Source organism: Cupressus sempervirens, chromosome 9 (genome assembly GCF_028749045.1).
Source record: "Cupressus sempervirens isolate cs-2001-9-10 chromosome 9, ASM2874904v1, whole genome shotgun sequence".
In the NCBI taxonomy this organism is placed as follows: domain Eukaryota; kingdom Viridiplantae; phylum Streptophyta; class Pinopsida; order Cupressales; family Cupressaceae; genus Cupressus; species Cupressus sempervirens.
The window spans coordinates 429,099,059-429,115,514 of NC_143126.1; the positions used below are offsets into that span (position 1 = coordinate 429,099,059).

The 16,456-nt window shown below is 37.6% G+C and overlaps 1 protein-coding gene and 1 long non-coding RNA gene across 3 annotated transcripts in view; both read left to right on the forward strand.

Moving 5' to 3' along the window:
- LOC149539129 (RNA-binding protein BRN1-like) overlaps positions 1 to 8,878 on the forward strand; it is a 31,763-nt gene extending 22,885 nt beyond the window's left edge. Inside the window, exons 2-9 of the mRNA XM_089800461.1 lie at positions 5,178 to 5,260; positions 5,841 to 5,892; positions 6,029 to 6,154; positions 6,280 to 6,362; positions 7,171 to 7,359; positions 7,701 to 8,043; positions 8,144 to 8,287; positions 8,384 to 8,878. Of these exons, the coding sequence (XP_089656587.1) occupies positions 5,178 to 5,260; positions 5,841 to 5,892; positions 6,029 to 6,154; positions 6,280 to 6,362; positions 7,171 to 7,359; positions 7,701 to 8,043; positions 8,144 to 8,287; positions 8,384 to 8,511 (1,148 nt within the window). The 3' untranslated portion in view covers positions 8,512 to 8,878. The remainder of the gene's footprint in view (positions 1 to 5,177; positions 5,261 to 5,840; positions 5,893 to 6,028; positions 6,155 to 6,279; positions 6,363 to 7,170; positions 7,360 to 7,700; positions 8,044 to 8,143; positions 8,288 to 8,383) is intronic.
- On the forward strand, positions 8,572 to 14,093 carry LOC149539130 (uncharacterized). 2 transcript variants are annotated; one of them, XR_016356165.1, is made up of 4 exons: positions 8,572 to 8,711; positions 9,661 to 9,737; positions 13,321 to 13,448; positions 13,564 to 14,093. It is a non-coding gene; the product is annotated as an uncharacterized LOC149539130 (long non-coding RNA). The 2 variants fall into 2 exon arrangements; XR_016356166.1 differs by lacking the exon at positions 8,572 to 8,711 and adding an exon at positions 9,025 to 9,424.
- Positions 14,094 to 16,456: the final 2,363 nt, after the last annotated feature.

Genomic DNA, 16,456 nt, shown 5'->3' on the forward strand with positions numbered 1-16,456 from the left:
CGAAAAAATATTTTGTTTGCAAATTCTTGGTGGGTTTTTCGAGAGCTCAACTGGGTTGTCGTTTGTTTTTTCTGGGTGCCTCGATTTTCGAGCTAGCGGATCCAGAAAACGACAGCGGATTCCTTCTAGGTTTTTCGAGCTCTCTTTTGGGTCATTCTCTAATTCTTCTGGGTCTTTCGTATTTTTGCCTCGAAGAACGTGCCTTCACAGATTTTCACAATTTTTCATTGAAAAACGTGCCATGGCATCTCTGACAAATATTCTGCTCGAATATAATTCCAAATTCAATGGTCACAATTATGGAACCTGGAAGCAGCACATATTGCAATCTTCGAATATCGAAACACCGATCAACTTGTTCTGGGTGTTACGCAGCGTTCGACTTCTCCGGGTCCTGATCAAGGTGAAGCTGTATTTTTCGCCTTCTGAATCTGTTTCTGTTTTTATGGGTTTGTTGATTTTCTCCTCAAAAATCATTTCAAGTTGTTTGTAATACGCAAGGTTGCGTGAGATTTTGGGTTTGTTGATTTTCTCCTCAAAAATCATTTCAAGTTGTCTGTAATACGCAAGGTTGCGTGAGATTTTGGGTTTGTTGATTTTCTCCTCAAAAATCATTTCAAGTTGTCTGTAATACGCAAGGTTGCGTGAGATTCTGGGTTTGTTGATTTTCTCCTCAAAAATCATTTCAAGTTGTCTGTAATACGCAAGGTTGCGTGAGATTCTGGGTTTGTTGATTTTCTCCTCAAAAATCATTTCAAGTTGTCTGTAATACGCAAGGTTGTGTGAGATTCTGGGTTTTACCGTTTTTTCCACAAAAACGAAGTTTTGTAAATGCAACCTATTTTGAGTCATAGCACTCTTCTGGCAAAGCTTCTTGGTTTCAACATTCTGTAGATCCAGGGAGGGTCCGACATCCGTACGTTGACCATTAAGGGAGGGTATTAAGATAATATCTTATACTTTCTATAATAGTCAACTACTTGTCTGTAGTCCGTCTTTCAGTCTAGATAGGAATGTTTCCTATCCTGTCTCTTTTTTCTTCAGTCCAGATAGGAATGTTTCCTATCCTGTCTCTAGTTTTGTTTCTAATTCCGTCTTCAGTCTACGTTGTTTCTTTTAGAAACAACGTCCTTGTAATTCTTTATAAGGAACACATTTGTTCCTCTGTTAATAAATGAGTCATCCGGAAATCCGTTAATCTGCCAACTCTTCTTGGATCTTGTAACAGTTTCTAGCAAGGATTCCTTGGTTTGACACTGCTTCTACGTGTAAAGGTCATCTTCTTCTAGAAAAATATGATTGAAGCCATGCAAAATAGGGACAACATAAAAAAGTTTAGTAATATTCTTTTTATGGTTTTATAGTTTTTTGAAATAAGTGTAACAAGATCGTATACTTCTGAAGAGTCCTTTACAAAATTATTGTCGGTCTAGAATTGCAATATTTAAGTGTGTCAAAAGTAGTTCTTATTCTCCCCCTTTGGGTTATTTTATCATCTAATGTCTTGTCCTGTTATGGTAGTTGAATATTTCATATATACAATTTGTTTTTGGAATGGAAGTCAAATCTTTTGATGTTTTGTAGCATGAATGGAGCACAATTGTAATGGAGGGAAGTGAGACATACAAGGAGATCCAATAGGGCAAGTGTTAAATGTGCAATCTTCGGTGAATAGTATTCCAAATTCTATTTAATTGTTTTACCCTTAAATGCTTTTAGTTGGTATTGCTTTTTGTTGATCTTCCTTTTGGTGAGCTGTTATACGAGAGCAATTGGAAGTACATATTTTTGTGCAACAATGTTAGTAATGGCCGTTTTAATTTTGTAGCCAAATTTATCACGAACAAGTATAACAACAAAGATGGCTCCAACAAAACCTAGTGGTCAAAGTGCTGGTCATTTTTTTGGGTCTTGGTTTCTTGTAAATGAGACTCAACTCAAAATGTAAGACGGCAACCTTATAGCGAAGGGGAACTTGGTTGAACTCACCAATCTTGTAATCAATCCTATGTAAACAAGTGACCTTGTAGTCTAAGGTAGTTGGTATTTAAGTGTGCTATCATGAGGCTATATGAGTGTGTGGCTGGTTGGTTTAGGACTTCTCGAGGATTTTCAAACCTTGTTTAGAGCACTATTGGGGTGAAGCAGGGTTGCTTGCTTTCCCTACTTTATTTGGCATCTACATTGACAAGCTTGAGGCCTTCCTCCAAGCCTTCTCACTCTCCGATGATGGCTGCTATCTGTACAAGGTCTTGATCTCCATTCTTTTTGTTGATGATGTGGCTCTCTTGGCCTCCTTCCTTGAGGGCCTCCAACTTCTCTTAGACAGTTTGGCTTCCTTTTGTGACTCGAGACAACTTATGGTGAACCTGGCTAAGACCCAAGTTGTGGTCTTCAGTTTTCTAAAGACATCTCAGTTGCCCTTCTTTCAAGGTGAGGAGATTGAGATCTCATATACTTACACCTATTTGGGCATCAGATTCTCGGGACTTGATATGAGCATTGGACCAGCCATGCAACCTTGAGCTAACAAAGGTTTTGATTCCCTTGCTTTGCTTGAGGGACAATGCTTTCGACACCATTTCTAGGACACCACACCCAAGATGTGACTCGTGGATTCTCTGATAGACCAACTGTTCTTTATGGCTTTGTAGCTTGGGCCTCCTCCCTTCTTGCTTTTCTTGAGTATGTTTAAATTCTCCTTCAGTGCATTAGTAGGTGTCATCAAACTACCCCTACTAGTATCATTTTGGTTGAATTTGGGGCTTACCCCTTTATGTTCGGGGCCATATTTGACCTGACCTGGTTCCTTCACCAAATTCAGGGGTTTGTTGACTCAGCGGAGGGTTAGAGCAAATATTCCTACTTGGCTTTTCAATCCTCAAAGGCAATACCGATGGCCAAACCTATGGGTAGTGCTCGGTGTTGGTATGCTCAAGCCTTTGCTTTTCGTGGTTGTTGGCATCAATATTGATCATCTCCCTCCTAGTACACGTTGGATGCCCTCGCGCATCTCCTCCCTACCTAGTTGGAGTTGAATGGGCATATCAGGATGGATAATTACATGAGATATATATTCTCACGACCCATATTGATCCCTTAGGGGGACTTTATCCCAGAATGGCCTTTTATGCTGAGAGCAACATTGACTTTCAGGATGGGATCATTGTGTATCCTTACTTTGAGCGATGTTGGACTTATGCCCTATGTATCTCATTGGGCTCCTTAAGAGTGGGCTTTCATCAGCTTCGCATCTAGATCGACCACCAGAGTGACTGTGAGGATCGGATTTGCCAGCTTTGTGACACAGGGTTGATCGAGACAAAGTTACACTTTTTATTCCATTGCTCCATCTATTATGAGATTTGTGGGAGGTTCCATTGTCTTTTTAGGGATTGTCGTTCCTTGGCTTTCTTCTTTAGATACACTGACCAATGGTGCCCGGTACTTTACCTCTATGAGGCTAAGCGCCTCCATGACCACACCTTATAGCTTCAGTCTCTCAATACGTGGTTCTGATCAACTCATTTCCTTCTTTCCATCGACTATCTCCATCAAAGGCACCAAGCATTACTTGGGGCCATCTAGTCTAGTTCATACCAGATCCGTGAGACCTCTCAGAGATCATACTCCTAGGTGACAACCTTCCACTCCTAGTGGGTCTTATAGGCAGTCCTGGATGCCATCTCACCCTAGTGGTTACCCTTCGTTTCAGGGGTACTTCCCAATGACCGCGTGACTATTGTTAGCTGTCTTTGTTCTCCCTTGCTTTCGGCCTTGAGGTGGTGGTTCTCTTGGCTCTTTGTTTTGGTTGCTAGTTCTTTCCTTGGGCACCGTTTGGTGTTCTCCTTGCTTTCTGTCTCTTGGCTGTAAATTTCTGTCCCTTGGATCCTTTTGCCAGTATCTTGTTGGACATTGATAAAGTATCAGATCTTATCTAAACAACTGGGTCTTAAACTTGTCTACTATTTGAGAGAAATGGCTGTTAGTGTAGAATATCTCCCTAACTTACCCTAAATGGAGTTTGATGGATGGCTTTTGCGGAAGACTTGACTGCAATTGTTTTACACCCAGATTTTATGACACTTGATTATGGGCAAGTCAAGTTTAGTGATGCAGGTACATTTTAGGTTCTTTTTCCAAAGTGATCTCACTTCCATTTTCTTGATGCAATGTTGATTAAAATACCAAATTAGAATATAAGGCACATCAAATGCAAAATGAATAGAAGCAGAGTTACTAATGAAAAACATATCAATCAATGAACACAATTGCATAGTTGCTTTCTCACAGATGGATTATGAATGAGAGTTGTGGATAAATTTCAGTAAGAGTCAAATCATGAATGCATAATTTTTTTATGAATTAGCCTGTCAGTGTGCCCTAGAGCGTGCATCAAATAGACCTCTATTGCAGCTAACAATGCATCAAAAGCCTCCTCTATCATGTCTAATAACTATTTTAAAAAAATAGGTTTGAGTTGATCCTCTTTTAACTTTTGAGTTATCCAGCAAATTTTTGCAACTTTTAAAGGAAAAATCATGGCAATTTTAACGCAGAAAGCAGGGCTGAGTTAGTCTGCAAGCGACTCACCAACTTCTTTGGCATGTGAACATTTGTGCATCTGGCAAGAAATCATCTATATTTACAGTTGCTTTTGTCAGTTTCCAGCCATAACCATTTTCCACTCACAAGTTTTGAATAAGTAGTAATTGATGTGATAGTTATGCAGCAGAAGAGTATAAAATTGTTTGGATTGGTAAGAAGTTAATTTTGAGCACTCCAATTAATTGGTAGTCATATTAAGTCTGTTTCAAAATATTGCTAACAATGACAGTTATTTCACTAAAGGAAATTGCATGGTCATTATGAATGCATCTTGTTCATTTGTGGTGGATGAATGGGTGTTTCTTGATACTATCATCAATAATGACATTTCAATAGATGAAGCTTTCAGAAATTGTAGAGCCCTGATGAATACTTTCTATCCAGCTTTTGCGGTGGATGTCTGCTGAATGGTTTTTATTCATCCTTTAGTATGTTCTGGAGAAAATGTGTTATTACAATTTTTAAAATTTGGGCCATATTGTTTCCTAATATCCAAGTATTTATAGTTTTCATTATTTGTGTTTGTGCTAATGACGCCTTTTTATAAGCATATACCTGGTGTTTGACAGGATGCTGCTTTATAACATGCCCATCAAGGCAAGAAGCAGACAAGGCAATTTTTTTGTTTCATAATAAACAAACACTGCCTGGGGTAAGCCATTTTTACTGAATAGTATTGTTCCGACTCTATGGTATTTACTAATTTAGTAGTCTCTTGCTTAATCTTCTTTTTGTTTGTAAAGCAACTTTTTAAAATTTGTATTGAATTACTTTAGATTAGATATATGATAGTTCTTTGGCACTATTCACTGCACCATATGTTACGGAGTTGCAAACAGTAGGAGTCTAGAGACAGGATTGTATTTTGATTGATAAATATCATGAAATCAAACTTCATTTAAGTCTTAGGTCTAAGCATCATGTTAATTATGACCTTATCAAAAAGAAGGTGCAATTGTTTATGAAGGGCATTTTTGAAGTCCTAGTCCTAACACAGGTTGATTCTGTTGGATGCATGATTTTGTGTTTGCTTTGCAAAATAAAGTGAAGTTATTTTGATTTTTTTTTTGTGAAGGGTAGGGTATTGTTCTCAAGTTTCTCAGAATTGAGATAATTCTTGTATTATTTTTCAGACAATTACTTCTTAATTAAATTAATATATGTTGAAGTAACTAAATGTGTTAATTTTTGGATGTAACAATTTGAATATTGTTCCTCTACATTGTTTACAGGCGTCAAGTCCAATTCAGGTGAAGTATGCAGATGGAGAATTGGAAAGAATTGGTGGGTACTAGGGCATGATATTCAGCGTCATTTTTCTTGTGTAATGTTGTGATTCTATAGCAGCACAATTTTGATAGTAGGTATCCTACATTTTTGACTACATCATAAATCTAAAACAAATTATATTTTAATTCAGAGCACAAGCTTTTTATTGGAATGCTTCCAAAGACAGTTTCAGATGCAGAAGTGTCTATGCTTTTTTCCAAGTTTGGAACTATTAAAGAATTGCAAATTTTGCGTGGCCCTCAGCAAGCAAATAAAGGTGCTTTCTTTTTTCTCGATTATGATTTTCTATTGTAGCTAAGATTGATGTTAGTGCTTTCAGCAGTAGATATCAGCTTGTCCTGATTCCTGCATCATTTGGTGATATCATATTATGGCCTGCAGCTGGATGTGCTTTCTTGAAATTTGAGACAAGGGATCAGGCAGTTGCTGCTCTAGAGGCTATCAATGGGAAGCACAAAATGGAGGTTTGTATTTTTCTCCAATAGTTAGATATTTTGAGCAAACTTTTATTGACCATAAAGGGCTGGGGTCTTGTTTACACTTTCTTGTGTGATTTGAGTTGGAACTACAGTTAGGTATGTTGATGCTCTAGAGGCTATCCATGGGAGCCACAAAATGGAGGTTTGTAAGTGCTTCTAGTGGTTTGGTATTTTTTAGCAATTTTCATTTAAACATGCAGGGGTCTAGGGTAGCCTATGCGTTTTCTGTATGGCTAGGTTGACAAACAATATATGCTACTAAATGTTGTTATCTGTATTCCGGATCCTCTTAACTTTATTCCAAATCCTAATGGGACCAGACAAAGCATTATAGTTAGTTCAATTACAAACCAATTATGGAAACAGAATATGACAGAGGCATGAGGAACATAATTGTTGTGAACAGAAACAATTGACATTTGAGGAGTTAACTCACAATAGGAAACAACACTAAGAAATTTGGAAATGATAAAGTGGGTTTTCTGTTGTATTTGTTGTGCATCTCGGAAACACCACTCGTCTACTTTAAATGAAGCACTTCATTTGTCACTCACATCCAGTGATTTAATGTAGTGATTTCAATGTCTTAGTCAGTTTCAGCTTCTTTGTAACACCTTTTTCAAAATTCTTTTTTCTTTCTTGGAGCTTACTAGGTCATGTTTGACAATATGAATATGTGTATGCAATATTCACAGCTTACCATGCAAAGCTTTGGGCAATGCCTTTTGTAACAGATTACAACATATTAAACCTCTAATACCTCCAACGACCATGACTGATGTTATTTTTTCAGGGCTCAACTCTGCCTCTTGTTGTTAAGTGGGCAGATACTGAAAAGGAGAGACTAGCTCGAAGGACTCAGAAATCTCAGCCCCAGGCTCCTAATACACCTAGCACAGATTCGGGACAGCAGCCTTCATTGTTTGGTGCAATGCCTATGGGATACATGCCCCCTGCTTCCTTTAATGGCTATGGATATCAGGTTATGTTGTTGTTCTTAATTGATATGAATACCGTGCTTATGTTGACTGGTGCATAACCAACATCAATTGATATCGAAACAATTTACCTAAATTAGCTAACTCAAACCCATGATTAGTCTTTATTAGAACATCTACTTCTATGAACAAAGCAATCAATTGCATAGTGTAAATGATTAGAGCCATCTAGGGTGATGTCATGATCATTTAGTGATTTGAACTAACATAATAGAATGTATAGGTGATTATAAACATCTAGTGTAATGTCATGGTCTTGTTAAAAAAAAAATTGTTTACTTGGAAATATGATAACTTACAATTTATCAACACATATATTTGCCAGGCACCAGGTACATATGGTCTTATGCAGTATCCATTGCCTCCATTGTCAAATCAACCTGTCTTGCACAGTATGGTGGGAGCCATTAATTCTTCTAGCACATTTTCCGGTGCCAACCCTGATATTGTTGCTGGTATGGGACCAAACTTTGCTGCATTGCAGTCAGCCGGTTACATGAATTCTGGATTTCCTGGCATGTCTGGTGTCCAGTACCCAATGGGATATCAGGGTCCAATGTTTGGCCATAATGCATTGCCTCTTGGACATAGTTCTGTTGCACCAGCTTTGTTAAATTCAAGTTCAGCAGCTGGAAATGTGAAAACAAGCTCTGGCGCACAAGTTGAAGGTATGCACAGAAATGATTTTGGCTTCATTCTAGTTGCTTAAAGTGCATAGGTCTTCTGCTTGATACAGTGACCTTTAATCATTTGACCATTCTGATATAGGCCCGCCTGGAGCAAATTTGTTCATTTATCACATTCCACAGGAGTTTGGTGATCATGAACTATCTAATGCCTTTTCATCATTTGGAAGAGTTATTAGTGCCAAGGTTTTTGTTGACAAAGCTACTGGTGTTAGCAAATGCTTTGGTAAATGTTTTCCCTTACATTCATTTAGAAAGCTTGTTTTTACTTTTTAGTTTTGACCTAATTTCGCCAGTTAAATGAAATTGGATCATTTTGTAGGTTTTGTGAGTTACGATTCTGCTGCAGCTGCACAATCTGCCATCAATGTGATGAATGGGTTCCAGTTGAGTGGAAAGAAGCTGAAGGTCCAACTTAAGCGAGATAACAAACAGAGCAAGCCTTACTGAATAGATATGCCTGACATGACTAGAGAAGATTGGATGGACAGTACTGTTCATTACAAATTGGGAACAGTTGTGCTCAACAGCTAGCAGTTATGTCCCCCATTTTTGTGGACTAAAAAATGGCTTGATGTAAGATATTGAAAGGCGCAAATGAAGATTGTGGATGCTTATATATGTGGCTCCAATGCTATCATATGAAAAAGGTGGGAAGCAATAGCTCCCTTTGGTGAAGATTGAAGGCTTGAAATTCATGTCATTTATGTGCATTATGCGCATTAGAACATGTATTCTGGGGACCCCTTTTCACTTTCTTTCATAGCTGTTTTGGAATAAACAATATGTGTTTTGGAATTGATTTTTAGTTTTGTTACTGCTAGTTTTTTGTAAGATTATTGTTATTTCTGCATTATTGATTGTCCTATTTTACAATGTTTTATGCAGCAGTGAATTTGTATATGCTAAGTGTATATATAATCATTCAGGGCAAAGTGTGCCTCTTGAGGGATTTATTTGTAGTTCACTCTGTTCTTGTATGTATTTACGTAAATTATTAGTGTTGAAGTACTCTCTTCTTCATAAATTTTTGTGTCTGGAGACCCCTTGTGTCTAGGTGCTCTTATGTATGTGAGATCGTCTATGCATGGCTCCCATTTTGTTTAAGTGTGATCAATTTTCCTGTCTATCTGAAGAACTTTGTTTGTTGACCTGTGCCATTGTTTGCCTTTGTCAATCTGTTTTATTTGTGAGACTACATTTGTGGTAGTCGTCAGGAATTTTGGAGATGCTCAGTAATTACAGGCTTTCCTGTCTCTGCAAAGTCTTTACATGGCTGTTTCAAAGTCAAAAGTTGTGTGAAGTAGAGTTGTTCGTGTAATTACTGTTGGAAGGCTCACATTACGATTGCAGTCAGTGCCAGGTATTGTGTACCTTTTGTACTTGTAGTCTTGTAGTGTCTTTTTTGTGTGTCTCCAAATAGCTATGCATTTATGTTGTCTTAACGTATTATCCCTATGTTACTTTATCTGGTTGATTCATTCATTTGTGGCCGGTCTACAGTTTTAGAAAATGTCATTTGGAAGAGTGGTTGTAGAATAGTTCTTAAAAGAATGTTACTAGTTTGGTGAGTTCTGAAATTTACATTTTTCTGTGCAGAGTTAGTAATGGGTGGCGCCTTTTATCTGCAACTGATTCCAGTCATGATTAATGATCATTGCAAGCAAAAAAGGCAGGTAATTGGTCAAAATAATTGGTGTCTTTCTAGTTGAATGCATGTTACATTCTGTACATTTTCCACACTTATTTAGGGAACTGATAATAATGCACTGACTTTCAATGTCATTGATTGGACAGTGAACTGAATAGTGTCAACACTTTACTGCAGAAATATATGTTCTGATCCATGGATGCAAGAGCTAACGCGCAACTACTTAGTAGAACTGCTAAAAAAGCTTTTTAGCCTCAAATTTTAATTCTTTCAAATGAATTAAGTTAATAACTGAACACTACAAAATCTCCTTGGGTAGAAAAAGAAAACAATGTTTACCATTCATTCCTCATTAGACTTCAGCGATTCATTCAATTGTTTCCAAGAAACAGCATTTTATGCTCAATGTATCATGCCAAAATCCCTTTTAGGTTACACCAGAAAGCTATATGATCATTACTCTCTGCAGTATATACCCACATGCATCTCTTTGGTGAAGAGCATCATTGAATCTGTTTTTCATTAGGTAAATATTTTAATAACTTCCAATAGAGTTTGTACAGGTTGCTTGATGGCATGCAAAATATATGACCCACGCCCTTAGAAATTGACAATTCTGCTTCAGGAAATAATGAAAAACACAACCAAATAGAGTAGAAAAAAGTTAAAGAACTTGACAAAATGGAAATAGGGAAAAATAAAACACAGCAAAACAGAAGCATCATTTTGCTGTCAACCAGTGTTACCCCAGCGCGGGGGTGCGGCGGTGCAGGGGGACGTCGGGACGAGTTTTGGGTGCGGGAAAAAAATAGCCTCAATTTGGGGACGGTAGGGTGCGATGGTGGGGGAGCAGGGGGGGGGGGCGGGGGAGGAGGGGGAGTGGGGGGAGGGGGTTGCATAGTATATATATAATATATATGACTGAAAATGCTAATTATGAAATGATATTTAAATATATTATATAACATTAACATACCAAATATAGTTGAATACAATGAATAGAGAAAATTGAAATGTGATTCACAAACCATAAGTTCAAACTTGAAATTTGAAACTTCATAACCATTACTAATGGCCATTTAACAAATTAACTTAGTTCAAGATGCAAGATTCAAAATTCATTGTTCAAATATGATTCTATGAATATCATATATCATAAAGATGAGGATGATGACAATGAGCCGAATAGCATGAAACAGTGAAATAATAATAATGTATCATAGCCATATCAAAGTGAGTACCCAGGAAGCACCCGGGAAGCACCTAGGAAGCACCCCGCGAGCACCCTGGAAGCACCCGTGCACCCAAGCACCCTGGAAGCACCCAAGCACTGCGTCCCCCCTGGGTGCTTGACTGGTGCAGCGGGGGTGCGGCAGCGGAAAAACTCCCAGTGGGGGTACTCGGGTGCGTGACGCACCCGCACCGGGTGCACCGGGGTTTTGACCCGGGCGCGCGCACCTGGGTTACACTGCTGTCAACTATATAAAAAATAGTACAGATATGCCAAATTCTAACATGCACAAGCAAAGACTTTTCATTAACCATGGAAGCATATATGTTTAGCTTGATCCAACTTTCTAGCAATCCAAGTATATCTCCTTGTTCTACACGATTATAACAACTTAACAAACTCTAAAATAGATTTTCCTATTTAATGATGAATTATTAGTATCTAAACTATGGTGTAGTAACCACAAGAATTCTGAATTACACAGCCCCCTTACAGGCCCAATTGTGTAACTAGGAGATGGCCTCTGCATATACACGAACTGGGTCTCTGCACACACACGAACTGGGTCTCACACAGTTAATGTTCATTCGATTAGAACTTTAAATAACTTCCCTACACTTGCACATTTACAATTGAAAAAAGATGATCAACACATCTTTTATCAAGAAACACAGAATCAATATGAGCTGGGATGTATGATAGTTCATGCACTTCTTCCTGTGTGAATAGGGACACACCTAATTGTCCGGATCACAACACATTATCAAATTGTGGAACTTGATCTGATTTCGAGTAAGTGTCCCTAACCAATAAAATGATATATCTTATCGATAACAGATTATTCTGCAGTGAGATTTAGATTTCGGGTTCTCACTTTTCATATGTCTGCATTTACTTTTCAGAGCAATAAGCAAATTCAAAGATTTCCATACTAGTCTTGTGTGGAGGGTCTTGATCACTTGCGGCAAAGCCACAACCTTCATCTTTACTCTCTTCTGTGCAAATGTCTTCTCTTTCTTAAGTTTGTCATTCAGGTCCTCATTGCTTACAGTAGAAACATACTGATTGTCATTTGATGTTTGTTTTGCATTTTTTGGTGACAATAGCCTTGTTTTCACAACCATTGGAGGCTCCTCTTTGAATTGGATCATCACTTTATGAGGGATTGCGTTTTCTGGGTTTGGAACATTTTATCTGTAAACACATTATAGGAGTAGCTAACATGGATACCATCCAACAAAATTGCTGGAGTAACATAATCTGCTACGTTTAGCTTGTATACAATAACTTACATGTTGCATTACTTTGTCACCTTTCTCCAACTTTGACCTATTCATTCTTTTTCTGTAGGGTCATATTTGAACTTGTTGACTCAGATTCCATGTTACCAAGTTTGCTCTAAAATTGGACATTTTCAGGAATGAGTCATACTGGAATTTGTTACAGGTCAAAATTGACTCTGGAATTGGACATGTCTTGGTTTGTAGCTAGAAATGTTGTAGGACAAACCTGGGAAAATTTTCTTTTGATGTGCTGACAATAGAACATTTTTATAGCAATAAGGTATGTTTTGGTGGCTCTTTTACTTGTGAAACTGTAAATGACCTTCCCCAAACACTATACCTGTGAAATTTTCGAAGAACAATTCCCTTTTTTGTTGGTCAAGTGTAGACTGGGATAAAGGAAAACAAAAGAACATTCTTGAGTGCAGAAACAAGCGAAGTCCTCAGATTAACAGGAGGAGAGGTCCTAACAGGGGAAGTCTTCCGATTACAGTTAGTTTACATTACTCATTCATGGACATCTATTTGGCAATTTTGCACTTTCCAATTACTTCTAACTGTAGAAGATTGTAGCTGCGATAGAGATCTTCATCTCTAATTTTTCTATATGTTGAAATAAAGATAAATTGTGTTCACAGCTGAAGAAGATATTTATGGTAATATTTGAGAGAAAAAACATGTGTCATGTGAAGACTCATGCACTTGGAAACATGAAGATTCTTGTATTTGGAAATTGAAGAGACCTCCACGTGTAATAAAGAGTCTCTCATTTCATTTTATATATATGTGGTTGGCTACTGTAATATTCATTACATCAAGTGGAAATCATTGAGTATTCTATTATCAACAAAAGAGATATTTTTCTGGTGTGGCTTGGTTTTTCCCTTCGAGCTGAAGGGTTTTCCCAGGATAAATGTCTTCTGTATTTTGTGCCTATTTTTTCGCTTTATTTTTGTTTATTGCTCTTTATCTTTTTTTTTCTGAGCAAAACATTAACATAGTATCAGAGCATTTTTTCCTACCAACCTGTGTGGTTTTATGAGTGGCAGAGGTATTTGCAGTTCTGATTTTTCTTTTCTCTGATTTTGGAGTAGATTGAAAGGAGAAACTATATTATCGGTAAATGTTTCTGGTACATTTCAAAAGGTGTTATTGAAGCAAATCTTTATTCTGAATTTATTGGGCTTGAATTCGGAGATTGCTTGGCATCAAATAAATTGCTGTAAGAAATATTTAATTGGAGCTGAAACTTGCAAATTTAGTCTCGATTTGATTATTATCTGCAATTTAGAAGTTGGCGCAAGTTTGGCTAAAGTTTATATATACCATGCGAATAGGTTTAATGGTGTTGAGAACGAGCCCAAGTTGGATAATACCTGCCGCGAAGAATAGCCCGAAGATAGATGGTATAATTTTGTCGTCAATATTACAGAGGCAATTCTATCACCAGACGGATGTCCTCTCCTTGCTTTGATCTTTCATTACTGAAGGGGTTATCGCTACTACTGCATCATGAAGCACTCCTCCAATAGCAGCGGGGATTCAGTTTTCCACAGTTTGTAATGTGATTAGGGGAGCAGCATTTTTTTTGCTGGGTGTTTCATGCCATGTTTAATAAAAATGATGGATGCTATTTAGCTGTGCACTTGGAGTTATTATTTAGCTGAGCTGTAATTGATGAAAGCATTTACTAACAAAAGGTGGATCAAAGAAATTCTTCAGCTGTGTGTTATTTATTTTGTTACTAGGCAGTTCTTATTTAAAAAGACGAGTCACGACATTCATGTTGACCAAAGGAGTGTTTTATCAAGCTTGTGGAAGGAGTTTACAAAATAACTAAATGATGGAGTTCCTCAGTTGAGTGTAATATGGTCTTTTTTTTTTGTATTCCGAAAAGAATTTTTTCAGGAGCTTCTGTGGTGATAAATTTCAGTTCTGATCAAATTTTTGAGAGAATGATATGTCATCTTTATCGATTTTCTGTTTTTTATTCAAAGCACTTGGGTTAGCTTTGAATAATATTGTTTTGAGAAGATATCTGGGCAGAAATATATGTTAGCTTTATGTTGAATAATGATCATATTAGTAATGTATAACGATCTGAAAGTAAGACTGTAATTTCTTGTACTTTTGGTGAGTCTCAAGAAACTACGGGCAGATGAATTTTGTGTGGGTCTCAGTATGTATTTGCTGTGTAGCCCGCTGTGACCAGGATTTATGAGTCTTGATTTGTGACTTTAGAAAGTGTATTAGAGGCTGTTTTGTTTGTGCTGCATATTATATTTGAACATTCTTAATGCTTCAGCAGTTATATCCTTTTTTAGCTGTAGTAAGTTCAGGGAGTTGATTTAGCTGTAGTAAGTTCAGAAGCAACTTTAGTTCCTGGACTTGTAAATGATCTTGAAAAAGTAGGATTCTCTACTTTGATCCTTCTTTACATGCTGCAGCTTTGGAGGGGTCAAAAGGATTGTATGAAGATGTGTGACAAGTATTCCACTCTTACAGCCAAGACTTGGAACCAATCTGTAGCTGCAGGATTGTATGCGTACACTCTGCCTAAGCTTTGTGTTGTCTAGTAGCCAGTATAAAAGGACTCTATATTGATTGTATAATCTGCTGCTGTTGTTAATGTCAAAGAAAAGGAAAGTCAATCAGGTATCTGTCTTATGGTAATAAGAAAGAATAGTTTAGAGAAGACAATTATATGAAGCTGCAGAAAGAGACTAATGGAATGGAACCAGCATAGAGATAAGTATTCTATGATTATAATTTTTCGTATAGATCGTGAATTTTTAGTTATATAACTAGAAATAGTATGCTTTTAGCATTGGTATTTATGATAGGTTGATCTCTCTTGGTTGCAGGATGCATCAAGAAGTAATGAGATGGTGAGAGATTATATGCAAAGGAATGCAGATTGTATGGGGATGCTACTTGCAGTTTTGGACTAAATTGAAGATGCATATCTTCATTAAAAAAGAAAGATCATAGACAGGAAATGATATTCTGAGGGAGACAATTTGGATTTAGAGGGAGGTTGCATCTAGAAAGATCATAGATAGGAAATGATATTTTGAGGGAGACTATTTTGATTCAGAGGGAGGTTGCATCTAATTCTGTGTAACTGCTAAAGCTCACTGTTTGGTCAAATTGGAATCAACTATTGGAATCAACTATCCTATTGTGGTGATCAAAGCTATCTGTGCTGAGAGGGAGTCTTTGTAGAGAGAAAATCTCAGCCATTCTTACATGTTGATGCTGTCTTCTCTAGGAGAAGTTTGAGATGAAAGCCCTTCGTTCTACGTTCCGCGAGTAGGTACGATGGACCACACTTTGCGAGTAGGCATGGTGGAGATGCATAATTCTCTAGGAGAAGTTTGAGGTTAGAGTCCTTGTTCCACCCTCTGTGAGTAGGTACAGTGGACCACCCTTAGACCTTGCTGAGAGGTAGTTTGCAAAGAGAAAATCTTAGCCATTCTTGCATGTTGTTGATGCAATCTTCTCCGGGAGAAGTTTGAGATGAAAGCCCTCGTTCTACCCTGTGTGAGTAGATATGGTGGACCACCCTCTGCGAGTAGGCATGGTGGAGATGTATTATTCTCTAGGAGACATTTGAGGTGAGAATCCTTCGTCCACCCTCTGCGAGTAGGTATAGTGGACCACCCTCTGGAAGTAGACTTGGTGGAAATACATTTTTTTCTGGGAGAAGTCTGAGATGAAAGCCCTCGTTCCACTCTTTGCAAGTAGGTGTGGTGGACCACTCTTTGCGAGTATACATGGTGGAAATGCATGTTTAGTCTTGACCATGCCTGGTGGACCACTCTTTGTGAGTAGACATGGTGGAAATGCATGTAAACATCTTCATGACAAACAATTCATTAACTATTTTTGTCTTGGTATGAATGTTTGAATTACAACTTTAAAGTGGAAATCTGGGATTAAGAATATGTGTGAATTATATATTTCTGACTTTAATTGCCATGAGCTGACTCAAATCCACATCGTCTATCTTGAACTTGCACCTCATTTGAAAAATTTCATTGCCTAGAATCACCTTGACCTCCTTTTAAGCTTAACAAACATTCAACTCACATCCTTAGTTTTGATTTCCAATTTGAAACTCCTCTCTGTAACCTTGCTAGGGTCTACCTTGTTATGCTACCTTTATTTTGGCATAGAATTGGACCAATTATGTAAATGAGGTTTTGCTTGGCTTCTCCTTTATAAGCT